The 13,497-nt window shown below is 43.9% G+C and overlaps 1 protein-coding gene across 1 annotated transcript in view; it reads right to left on the bottom strand.

Annotated features, from left to right (window-relative positions):
• TEX10 (testis expressed 10) overlaps positions 1 to 13,497 on the bottom strand; it is a 121,154-nt gene that overhangs the window by 73,013 nt on the left and 34,644 nt on the right. The window contains exon 8 of the mRNA XM_054018625.1: positions 998 to 1,173. Within this exon, the coding sequence (XP_053874600.1) occupies positions 998 to 1,173 (176 nt within the window). The remainder of the gene's footprint in view (positions 1 to 997; positions 1,174 to 13,497) is intronic.

Here is a 13,497-nt window from a genome sequence, read left to right as displayed (position 1 = left end):
TCCAAAGCATGAAGGGGCATACAAATGTTTAGCAAATCTGACATGTACATATCTTGCAATGCCAGCTACAAAAGTGCTATGCAAACTCCTGTTCTCACTTTCAGGTGACACTGTTAATTAGAAGTTGGCGGCATTATCTCCCGTAAATGCAAACAAACTTGTTTGTCTTAGCAATTGGCTGAACACGAAGTAGGACTACGTGGACTTGTAGGCTCTAAAGTTTTACATTGTTTTGGTTTTGAGTGCAATTATGTAACCAAAAAAAAAAAAAAAAATCTACTTCTGTAAACTGCATTTTCATGATAAAGAGATTGCACTACAGTACTTGTATGAGGTGAATTGAAAAATACTATCTGTTTGTCATTTTTACAGTTTAAATATTTGCATATAACATAATAATATAAAGAGAGCACCGTACACTTTGTATTCTGTGTTGTAATTGAAATCAATATATTTGAAAATGGAGAAAAACATCCAAAAATATTTAATACATTTCCATTGGTATTCTATTGTTTAATAGTGCAATTAAAACTGCGATTAATCGCAATTAATTTGAGTTAATCATGTGAGTTAACTGCAATTAATGAACAGCTCTACTAGGAACGTACTCCTTACAACCCTATGGTTCGTTAAGAACCTGAAGAAACAAGGCCTTTTGAAAGCATTAAATTATTACTAAGTAGAGAGAAACATAAAATAAAGGAATATCACCAAGTCCAGGTTTGTACGGAAATTAGATATCAAGTGTTCTCATCTATCAGACTATGTCCAGCCTAAAAAAAAAAAAAAGCTTCAAATCAAACTTCAGTGTTGTGGGAAATAAAACTGCTGCAGCCATGATTTTCTTTGCAAATTTCTATTTTAAGGGTACAAATAACCATTTCATGTGTGTACTCTGCCTTTAATCAGGAGATAGCAGGATTTTTCACTCCTTGTACCATCCCTCTCCTGTCAAGTGATAGGTAAAATTCATTATGTTTTAGTACAAAAGTCTTACCATAAATTCGAGAAGCAGTGGCTTGCAAACTTTGTAACAATTCCTTGTTTGAATGAGATGCAGCAGAATGAATGGTCTCAATCAACTGGTTTGAAAGCTCAGGCTTTCTTGAGCCAAGCAGAGCAAGCTGCTGAGGTAGGCCAGCCAGCCAACGAGATAAAATTTTACTTCGGCTTCTAAAAGAAGGGAGGGAAAGTTAGTTGGAAAAATTATTTTCTATTCAGTACAAATATTCTTAAATCTAGTTTATGTTTACAATAAATACAGAATACTTATAATACTGTAATTTAGTATCTATTTATAATATTTCAGCTAGGAGTCTGATTGTGTTGGTACATGGTGAATCATCATACAAGCACTTCTCTCATGGCCCCAACAATTTATGCAGCATGTAACCTAACAATCTCCTTCAGAACTCAATTTCACAAATTGACTATATGCTGGTGAAAAAGCATTTCCTTTTATTTGCTCTAAATTTACCATCTATTAATATCCTTTAGTGACCCAACATATTATGGGCCAGAGGAAAAAGCACAGACAATTCAAGGTTCACTATATCCTTAACACTGAATACCGAAAGTCCCCTATAACTCTTCACTTTCCAGACTAACATTTTTTTTTCTCATATCATATTTAATCATATCTTCACTGTCCTTCTCTATCTTTTAATCTCAGATTTTTTTATTTTTTTTTTTTTAAGAGAAAAAGAAACTGGACGAAATGCTTCAAAGAAGGGAGTTCAATACACGGTCATGTTCCTTTAGTTTCTTACCCATCCTATTTGCCTTTTTCATTGCTGCTACACCCTAGATGAGGGGTGGGCAAACTTTTTGGGCCGAGGGCCACATCTGGATGGGGAAATTGTATGCAGGGCTGGGGCAGGGGGCTGGGGTGCAGGAGAGGGTGTAATGTGCAGGAAGGGGCTCAGGGCAAGGGATTGTGGCAGAGGAGAGGTGCGGGGTGTATGAGGGGGCTCAGGGAAGGGGGTTGGGGTGCAGGAGGGGTGCGGCAGATGGCTCAGAGCAGGGGGTTGGGGTGCACAGGAGTGCAGCAGGGGGCTCAAGAAAAGGGTTTAGGGTGTAGGGTGAGGGTGCAGGGTGTACGAGGGCGCTCAGGGCAGGGAGTTGGGGTGCGAGGTGCAGGCAGGGAGTTCGGGGGTGGGGTACAAGAGGGGTTCGGGCTCCGGCCTGGATCCGCTTACCTCAAGCAGCTCGGGGTGGCAGCGGCGCACACCAGGGCCAGGGCAGGCTCCCTGCATGCCTGCCCTGTCCCCGGCCCCGCGCCACTCCAGGAAGCGCTCCGGCCCCTGGGGGAGGTGGGGCGGAGGGCTCCATGTGTGCTGCCGTTGCCGCGGCTCCAGGTACCTCCCCCAAAGCTCCCATTGGCCCCAGTTCCCCGTTCCCAGCCAATGGGAGTTGCGAGGGGCGGTGCCTGGAGGCAAGTGCAATGCATGGAGCCCTCTGCCCCCCCCGCCCAGGGGCCGGATCCAAAGCCCTGAGGGGCAGGATCCAGCCCGCGGGCCGTAGTTTGCTGACCCCTGCCCTAGGACTGACATTTTGTCTAACCATTCCCACTCTTTAATCCACAGGATTTGATCTCTTATCTCATGGTTTATATTCCTAATTAGGAGCAAGGTTTTTGTTTGTTTTTATCAGAGACCTTATAAAAAGCTTTTTTTTTTTTAAATTATGTCCATCATAACTCCTTTATCTATATTTTTTCTAAAGAACTTTAACAGATTAGAGAGGCATTATTCTCCCTTTCAGAAAGCATAGCAGTTGGATTACATTTAGCCAAGTATATATTTACAAACAAGTGTGTTGCATTATTCAATCCTCCCAATATTTCCATTATTTAAAGGATATTTTTGAATGAATTATGTAATGAACTTCCATGAATTCATGTACTTCCCTCATTTGATCATGAAGGTTTTAAACGTGCATTGTTATTTTTTATTACTAAATACAGTCTATCCATGTTTCCAACAATGTATTTAAACAGTTACAGATACGTCTCCTGTATCTCCCCCATCCAAGGAAAAGAAAAAGTTCATTACAGTGTACTGAACAGTAAGCACAGTTCTTGAAGTATATTGCTTCTACAGATTCACACCCAAAGATTGAGCATGTCCATGCTACTGCTTATCCAGATGCTTCTGGAGCAGGGGTGGGCAAACTTTTTGGCCCGAGGGCCACATCTGGGTGGGGAAATTGTATGCAGGGCCATGAATGTAGTGCTGGGGAAGGGGGATGGGGTGTCGGGGGGGTGCGGTGTGCAGCAGGAGGCTCAGGGCAGGGGGTTGGGGTGCAGGATGGGTGGGGTAGGGGGCTTGGGGCAGGGGTGCACGAGGGGGTGCGGAGTGTGGGAGAGGGCTCAGGGCAGGGGCTTGAGGTGCAGGGGGGGTACGGCAGGGGGCTCACGGCAGGGGCTTAGAGGTCTCAGCGCAAGGAGTTGGAGTGCAGGAGGGATGCGGGATGTGGGCTCCGGCCCAGCTTACCTCAAGCGGCTCTGGGATGGCAGCAGCGCGCAGCAGGGCTAAGGCAGGCTCCCTGCCTGCCCTGGCCCCGCGCTGCTCCCAGAATTGGCCAGCATGTCTGGCAGTTGCTCCTGGGGGTGGGGTGGGGCAGGCACCTCCGCCGGGTGATGCCCTCACCTGCGGGTACCCACCCCAAAGCTCCACTTGGCCATTCACGGCCAATGGGAGCTGCGGGGGACGGTGCCTGCAGGCAAGGGCCGCGCACAGAGCCCTCTGCTCCCCTGCCAGGGGCTGCGGGGATGTAGTGCCAGCCGCTTCCAGGAGCGGCGCGGGGCCAGGGCGGGCAGGGAGCCTGCCTTAGCTCCGCTGCGCCACGAGGCTGGGAATCCCTGCAGGGCGGATTGAAAGCCCTGATGGGCCAGATCTGACCCGCGGGCCATAGTTTGCCCTCCCCTGTTCTGGAGAGTGGAAGTGTGATCTTTGAGGCTGCATGAGTAAGGCTCTGTGTTTGTCACGGAGGTCACAGAGCCCGTGACTTTCCATGACCTCTGTAACTTCTGCAGCAGCCCCGTGTGGCTGGCCCAGGAGCTGCCTGAGCAGCTCAGGCACCCCCTGGGTGAGTCTCAGGGCCCCCGACTCCCCCCCTCCCCAGCACAGCAGGTCCATGAATTTTTGTTTACTGCCCAGGACCTGTCCATGTCTTTTAGTAAAAATACCCGTGACTAAAACGTAGCCTTATGCATGAGTGCTTCTGATTGGCTTCAAAAGTTTACGCCTAAGGGTATAAAAGGGAGCATGGTCCTCAAGGCACTCAGTTCCTTTTCTCGATATCTTAAAAAAAAAATTTCAAGTAGTATTCCAAACTTTAAAGAGGGTATTATTTTTTAAATGGGGAAATTAGTTAAGGGAGGCCCTAAAATCAGAGGAAATTAATATCAGGCTCAGAATGTATACCACAAGTGACTCTCAGAAATTAAAAAAACAAAAACAAAAAAGACAATAAAAATGGTTTAATGGTAAAATATAGGAGATTATTTGAGCAAAACAGATATCTTCCAGAAAACAGAAATGCAGCCCAAGGAACAATGTATGGCATGTAAAATAGAAGATGGAAATGAGAAGAACTAAGAAAATTTTGAAAAGAAATAGGCAAAGAAGAAATTATATTTATGTGCATCAGATGCAAAGACTAAAGATTTGGACAGACTGTGCGAGATTCAGTCTGCTGGACTACCGGGGAGAAAAATAGAACATTTGAAGAGCAAAGGAGCATTGTGGTGAAGCTACAGATGTTAAGATACCTACTGCAGACCTGCTCTCTTCAGGTAATAAAAAATACTGTGAAAGAGTGAGACATCATTGTCAAAGAGCAAGGAGTCAAAAGAGATGTTAGAACAAGTGGATAAGAAGGGGAAGAGAAAGGGGAAGGATGATGGAGTGAGGTGACAAAATTACTGAGGTTAGTCAAGAGGAGAAAAGAATGAGAGGAACTCCAGAGGGACTTAAATCTATGTAAAAGGGCAGCACAATGACAAGTGAAATGTCTTATAAACAAATATAAGGTGATGTATATTGGAAATAATTAGTTGAATTACTCATGTACATCTCAGGCTCAAACTCAATGCTACCTGAGTAGGAGCATGAGGTTCACTCAACAGGTCCCCTGATCTCTGAGAGGCACCTCAAACCTCTGCTTCTGGAACCTATCCATCCCATTCAGTCATATGGAGGGTCACATGTATATGATCATTCTACAGTTTCTGAATTTGCTGCAGGACTACATCCAGGACACAGAAGTATGCTTCGGAGTCTAGCCCGATCTACCCCATAGATCCAAAACACTGTCATCATTTCCAGATTCACCCCTAGAGAGAGAAAGGCTGAATGTATGTTTTATTAAATGATATATGTAAGTTCATTGTTAGCACGTTTATTATAGAATACCAGTTAGTTAATGGACTGATGAGCAGGGTGGATTTGATTTAAATCACTAATCAGGAAGACTCCATTTAATCATGGATTTCTACATAAAAGTGCATTCTTGTTGGTTGTTACAACCTTAATACATATTCTTCACAACTCAGAGATAGATGAGACTCAAAGTGGGTTTCTTTTATGGCCTGCTGCCATTATAGGTTCTCTCTTCTAGTCAGAGAATGGTATGGTAGATCTCAAATCAATGAAGGCTACACTCAGAAAGACCTCAAGACTTCTGGAATATGCTCCTCAAACAGTTTCACTTTTGTTTCTACTGCCTGTCCCTCCCTTCTCACATTTATCTCGACTTCTTCTCCTTGTCCACATCTATTCTGTGGCCAACAATCTTCTATTCATTGAACTTTTTGAAACTTTGCACTTTTAGAGAGAGGTAAGGGATTGACTGTGTGTACACAAATTTGCAAAGGGGCAATAGGGTTGAGGTCTGTTATTTCTCACCTCTATATATTATTTATTTAAAAACATTTTTGCTATTAACGAGCATGTTATCTCTGGAGACACAAATCCACAGTTTGAGAACTGCAAAACTAAGCATCTCTGATGGTATCTTCTAGACTTAGCACTCAGTCCCACTGGGTAGATACAAAGATTATTTAGGTTAATCTATACAGAAGCCCCTGGAACTCCATAAGATTGGGTCCCTAATCCATGAACTATTGGAACTCATTTACAAAACTTTTCTTAAACATTACATGAATATATTGTCTCATACTATAGAATTAGAATTTATAATCCCTATTCCATGATGAGATATCTTTGAGCTATAATGTATCTTTAGATAGGATTTTTTTGATAAAATGCTTTTTGAGGAAAAAACCTATTTCAATACAAAAATCCGTTTGTTTGGTTTTTTGTTTGTTTTTTTAAATCATTGATTTTTATCCACCCTGCTGATGAGGCAGAACTCTTACCACTTTGGAAAGGAACTCAGGATGAGATGGAAGACTGCTTTGTCATTGTGGGTGACAGCAAAGAAGTTGGTCAGCCATGGGTCCTATAATTTGCTTATTATTCTAGAAGATGTGATTGCTATAATGAAGGCTGTTTTGACTGAAAGGTGAAATAAGGAACATTTCCAGGGGGAGAGGGAGTCACAAATTGAGTAAGTACTAGGTTGAGATCCCACATCAGTGATTACTCAAACTGGAGAATAAACATTTACTAATCCCTTCATGAACCTCTTGACTATATCATGTGTGAATACTGTCTTATCAATTAATGCATGGTGCACCAAAATGGCTACGTGGATGTTCACAGACAATATAAAGTCCCAATAGCTTTAACTGAAGTACATATTCAAGTATGGAGTAAATAGAAGATGTTTCTGGGACTATGTTATTATTGTCCTAGATTAAAAATCTCTTCCATCTGAAGTCACAAAAGGGTGGTGATATGACTGTTTCCTAGAATTTATTGGGACATGCTGAATTTCAAAAAAGCAAGACTTTTTAAAGTCTGTCAGAGTTCGATGGCCCCGCTGTCAAATGCAGACAGCACATGTTTGAGTGATAAATCAGACCATTCTGTTGGATAAGTGGTTACTGGGAAAAACCAAGAGGTCCCTTTAGGTAGATGAAGAAAATCTTGAAGCCATTGTTGTCTCACCTATTCTGTTGCAAATCAAAGTTGCTGACACTTTAGCCTGTCTATTTTTTCTGGACTCTGAACTGAAGGAAATGGGAAAGGAAAGGCATAAAGACGACCTATTATCCAGCTGAACAGAAATACATCTGATATGAACCGGTTGTCTGCTCCTTCTCTCAAACAAAATGTCAGGCATTTTGAATTGTGTCTGGTTGCAAACAAGTGTATGTCTGGATAGCCCTATAGAGAGAGTATCTCATCTACAACTGAAGTCTTCAGTTACCTTATGTGCTATTCTTGCCTGTCTCCCTTAATTGGTCTGCCAGGCTGCTGTCTTTGCCCACAAGATCAGCTGTGGGTTAAATATGTTGCTGGATGCACCAGTTCCACAATGCCATTGCTTCTTTGCACAGTTGACTGGAATGGGCTCTTCCCCGTTTGTCCACATAGAATACTGCTGCCATGTTGTCTGTGTTACTAATCCTCTACCTTGATATAATGCTGTCCTCGGGAGCGTTATAGATGAAACCGTGTTATATCAAACTTGCTTTGATCCGCCGGAGTGCGCAGCCCTGGCCCCCTGGAGCACTGCTTTACCGCGTTCTCAGAATTCGTGTTATATCGGGTCGCGTTATATCAGGTAGAGGTGTACTTGGACAACTTTCCCTTCCAGATGAAGGAGAAAGGACTTAACCCAACAGATTAATCTTTAATTCTAGCACACTGATAGGCAGATTTCCTTCCTAGGGGGTTCCAATGGCCATGGACTGCTGAGCTGTTGAAGTGAGCTTCCCATCCCAAGTTTGAAGTGTCGGAGATGACTGTAGCTGATGTGTTGAATGCTACTCCTTTCAAAACACTAACATTAAGTCCACTAGTTGAGGGATAAGAGTATCTCTCTGAGAGTTGTCAGCTTGGAAAATGTGTTGTCCAAGACTGGCAGACGGTTCTTTGTTAGCCAACGGCTGAATCATTCTCATCTGAGGCAAGCATAAGGGGTTGTGGTAGGTGCCTAAAGACATGAGGCCTATGACCAGGGCCGTCCTTAGGATTTATGGTGCCCTAGGCGGGATTATTAAACTGGTGCCCCTATGCCTGACTTGCTCTTAGCAACACAAACATAAGCTTACAGTATTGGAAAACTTGCCACATGCACTTTATTAAAAACAGTTCAGCTTAATTAAGCACACTGTAATGCTGGTGGACTAGCACTAAAGAAGTAGCCCTATAGAAAAAAAATCTGATTTATTGACAGAATGAAGCAAATAATAGAATATAGCCGTGAGTCTGTGACTTTGAGCTAGTGTGAAGACACCTCACAAGGCGCTCCGCCCTGATTGAGACACGGTAGAGTTGGAAACCCAGGTCATTTTTGCAAAGCCACTTTTTAGTTTTAAATGTATAGTGGTCATCAGTCTTAATGTTAGTTACAACTCTATATCAACCTTATACTGTAAATAGATCAATGGCATTATCCAGTTTAATAAGCTGGGTTTCCAAGCAGTGGGAAAATATAACCCTAGTTTTACTCCTAGGTAAAGTACCAAGTGACAAGAATGAAGTCAGTACAGAATCATCTCATCTAGATTAAGGTAGCACAGAAATGTTACAGAAGTCCTATTGTGCCTTATTTTTCTTTGGAAAGACGTGAGCAATAGCAGCACATTTTGGGCACTGCCAGAAATACAGGATAAATCACTGCCTCTAAAGTTCCATCATAAACGACATTTTCACAGCTCTAGCATGATCTGCTGCACAGATTCTTCACAAGAAAGTGTCCCTGGCCTTTTTAACTCATATTAACCATGTATTTACTTTATGAAAGTTGGACAAAACATTGTGAAAACGTAAGACATTGGCTGCCCAACTTCTGGGCTGGCAAAAGCTATACTGACTCACTGGGAAAAAAAGCAAGAGAATCTTAGTACAACAGATGGTCACTCTATACACTAGTAAGGAGATGAGCATATTACAGTTGTTGGAGGGCTCTATTCAGCAGTAACAGGGCTATAGGAAAGCCAGTCAACATTTTTTGTTTCTCTGATGAAAACTGGCCCACTCCCTGCCCCAAACCAAACCTGTCACAAATAATTGTCAACAACTTAATTTTCTGTTTTTGGCTAAGATATTGATTTTTTTAAAAAAAAATATTGAAATTGGATTCAGGATTGTTAGCAAGCATTTCTGGCAAACAAAGTTGTTAAATGACAATCTAAATGGCAACAGTCCTGCTTTCATGCTTGGCTCACCCCCAGCCTGCTGGTCCCACAGCTGCAGTAGAGGAGGAGAGAGGTGGAAAACCGCAGGACCCCAAAATCCACCTCTTTGGGTGCAGCGTGGCAACAGCAGCAGCAAGCCCTCAGGGCCAATCACATGCTACTGGGCACCACCGCCAGCCCAACGGACCATGGTGAAGTTAGCACACCATCTGATCTCAGGGGCGGGGCACCCACGGAGTCACAGCAGCTCATCCTGCCCTGCACAGTTCCCCCTGGATGAGATGGATCGCTGCCAGCCCGGGGGAGAGACGCACTCCCCAGCTAGGGTGACCAGATGTCCTGATTTTATAGGGCCAGTCACGATATTTGGGGCTTTGTCTTATAGAGGCACCAATTAACCCCCACCTAGGGTGACCAGACAGCAAGTGTGAAAAATCAGGACAGGGGGTGGAGGGTTAAGAAAAAAAAAATTGGGACTGTCCCTATAAAAGTGGGAACATATGGTCACCCTACCCCAACCCCCTGTCCTGATTTTTCACACTGGTCACCCTTTCCCCAGCCCAGCCAGCTGTGTGTGGCATTCCAACCCTGGCTAGCTGCGGAGGAAGTGAGTTAGTTTCACGTTCATTCCTCAGAGTCCGCACGCAACCCCCCCCCTCCCCCCCCACACACACACACACCCTCCACACACACACTTTCCCTAGCACCTCACCCAACCCAGCCCTGCCGGAGGGGAGGAGGGAGAGAGGGGTGCTCTGTGGGGGGGAGGGGGAAAGGGGTGGTGCTCCGTGGGGGGGGGGGGGGGGCAAACAAAGGATACTGCCAGAGCCATCCAGTCTGCCTCACCTCACGCCGGGGGAGAGAGTCACAATCACAGGTGAGTTCCTTCCCCCACCCCTTCCCAGAGACCCCAGCAGCCAATCCCCTCCCTCAGACTGTGCTGCAGGCATTCGGCTCTCTCTAGGACCCAGCGCAGCTCTTACATGCTCCACTGCTTGCCGTCTGTCCGGCAGTGTGTGTGGTGCCCCTGGAAGAGCGGTGCCCTACGCGACTGCCTATTCTGCCTATGGCGAAGGACAGCCCTGCCTATGATTTTGAGTAAGATAACTGCCTGAAAGTGCTTTTCATGGAGTCTTTATTACTGTCAGGATTTTCACACATCTGTCTTCTGGAAAGAAGGCTCTGCCTTCCTGGGAATCCAGAACTGCCCAAATAAACTCCATTGACTATATAGGAGCTATATGCTTCCTCCCCCGCCCCAATTTAGAGTCCCAGTCGTGTGTTGTTTTTCATTTGTTCTAAATCAGGAGTACGTCTGGACAATAGCTGTGGAAAATCCTCTTGAGAAGATGCTTTAGAGAGTCGATCATCTAAATAGGGGTAAACATGGATACTCTGCCATCTCAATTGTGCTGATGCTGCAGACAGGCACTTTGTGAATACTCGAGATGCAGTCACAAAGCCAAAAGGGAGAACTCCATACTGGAAGTGATAATCTCCTATGATGAAATGATCGTATTTTTGACGTAAAGGTCTGAGAGCAATATGGAAATATGCATCCTGTAAGCTGACAGTTCTAAATCAATCTTGAGTGGATAGCAAGGAGCTAACTGATGCCAAGATTAACAAACGTAATTTGAACTAAAGCTCATCCACCTTCTTAGACAGTTTGACCCACTACAGGATTTGACCATATGCTCTTAGCCTTCCACTATGGTAAGTGTGATTTTACTGTTTGAAGGAAAGCTCTAAATATCAAACACAGGATGAGAAGTCATTTCCACTCTGACCCAGGATGTTTTCAGCATTATAACTCAGCATTCTTTCTACCAGCTCATGAAATGGAATCTCATCTTCTCATGGAGAAGCACCTGAGGAGACCCCGCCACATCATCATGAGACATCTGGTCATCAGGTTCCATGTCAGTATCCTGGAATGCAGTGGAGGCTTCCGGTTCATCCTCTGATAACGTACCAGGGCCTAATACGGGAGCACAGTATCTCTGAAGTGGAAGTGTAGACATAGCCAAATGAGTCAGATCTGATGTGAGAGGTTTACTCTGTTGCCTCTGAGAGAAGGGACAGCATTCTTGTAAGTGTTAGGTGAAGACCAGTAAGACCATCTAACTCGGGGTGGTATATCAAGGCCAAGATCTAATTGGGGATCCAAATGTGGATCTAAGGTAGTTTGGATTGGAGACAGTATTGGCCTTGGTAAGTAGTACAGAAAATATCAAAGCAAACTTCCCAGGCGAACCTGTAGATGTCTGGAAGGAGGACGCAAAACCTCAGGGGAAAACCTGTAATTGGGAGGATTCTTTCCTTTTCTCTCTCTCAGTGGGGAAAAGGGATACCTGACCCTTTAATTTTTCTATTTATTCCCATATTTTTCTGCTCTGAGGATCCCTGAACAGGAGTGGTTTTGGATCAGAGTATGGATCCCCAACTGAGGATGTGATTTATGTACTTGAGCCACTACCATAACCATGGAAGCAGATGGCGTCAAAGAATCTGAAGATGTTTCCATCACCTTTTCCTGGCAATTTTTGGGAACTAAAATGCTTGTTACATTAGGGTATGAGCCTTTTATTGGGATATGAGACCATCATGGCCCTTAGCTTTTGGTTTGGGTTCTGAAGATGCACTTGAAATAGAGACTATGGGATCTGAGGGGTCCCAGTGCAGACTGGCTCTGCTAACAGAGGCCAATATTTGTGCCATTTCTTTGCTTGGAACCAGAGGTGTCTGATCCAAAGGATTACATTCCTGAAGACTGGCTCTGCTAATGGAGGTCAACATCTGAGAGGGCTCATCTTGTTAGACAGCCAACTCCAATGGTTGCAGATCCTTCAGTACCAGGATATTAGATTTTACCCTGGTAGCAGAGATCTTGGAAGGGGTCTTATGCTGCTCTTTAGTCCCTGAAGGAGACCTATCTGTACTTCCAAATCCTAAGCATTCTAAATCAGAGGACTTGGTTGCAAAGGCTTCCTGGAGAAGGCAAGCTTTTAGCCAGTTTTGATGCTCCTTATGAGCCCTTCGGGTCAAAGTGTTGCATATGGCTCAGCAAAATAGAGAATAACCTTCCCCAAGGCAAACACCTTTTTCCTTGAAGATGCGCAGATCAGTGCTGGAGGTTGGGAATGGACTAAAATGAACTAAATAAAGAAATAAATAATTTTTAAAAAGACAAAATTTAAAAGACTAATCTGACACCAACTGAAAGCTAGCTAACAACGTGAGAGTCTTGACTCAAAGATCCTGGTTGGAGGAAACTAATGAGGTTTCTGGTCTGTCTGCAACCCCTGATGGAAAGAACTGAGGTGGCTGAAGCATCACAATCCCTCTCATAGCTTCACCTTCAGAATATTCAGTAACAGTAAGAGGAGAGCACTCCAACCGGCACTGCTAGGAGAGCAGAGCTGCATTACTAGCACATCCCAGGAGTGGGAATGTGCAGAGACCACTTGAAGTTCCAACTCACAGTAAGGGGTGGCTTACTGTGAAACAAAACTTTTGCTATTTAAATTGTCAATTATTTCCTGGAATAGTAGAAACATCCAGATAATCCATTTCATTATATAGAGCAAAGGCATCCAACTAATATGCATACTCCACAAGCACAAACCACCTCCTTGGAAGCCTAATCCTCAAATATCCCCTAAAGAAATGCCAGTGCTACAAAGTAATTATACATCGATGTAAAAATCTGCGACATATTGAAAATGCAAGAATAATTAAAATTTAATAACATGAAATACCATATTGATTGTATTGTATATTTTCATATTTAATTCTAGAATACATCCCTTTTCAATTTGCCTGAAGCTGCCCCAGAACTTCCGGTCTGCTGCAACCAGAGTACTTGCCAGAGAACGTACATCAGGCTTACTACAGAGAACACATGGCTTTTCTAAGAGGGGATCATGATGAAATCATTGCAGAAGAGAATTATATTCCTATTTGAGTGAAGGATCAGAGACTGGATAGAACCAACAAGTGGAATTGTAGATGAATTGTTAGGAACAATATTCTTCCCCTCCATATCTGAAGAGCATTCTGTTACCATGAGTGCAGTACCTGTAGGTCTCAGGAACTGAGGCAACAGTCTGTCCTAGAACACACAACAGACTAGTTATTTGACACCACTTAGCCTGGGCACTCCTACTCTCTCCTCTTGAAGCACTGGATAAAGTGCCTAAAGTCTCAGAAGACGAGGAATC

This window comes from Malaclemys terrapin, chromosome 2 (assembly GCF_027887155.1).
Source record: "Malaclemys terrapin pileata isolate rMalTer1 chromosome 2, rMalTer1.hap1, whole genome shotgun sequence".
In the NCBI taxonomy this organism is placed as follows: Eukaryota; Metazoa; Chordata; order Testudines; family Emydidae; genus Malaclemys; species Malaclemys terrapin.
The sequence above is the reverse complement of the archived record's forward strand: the minus strand, read 5'-3'. Positions and strand labels throughout refer to the sequence as shown.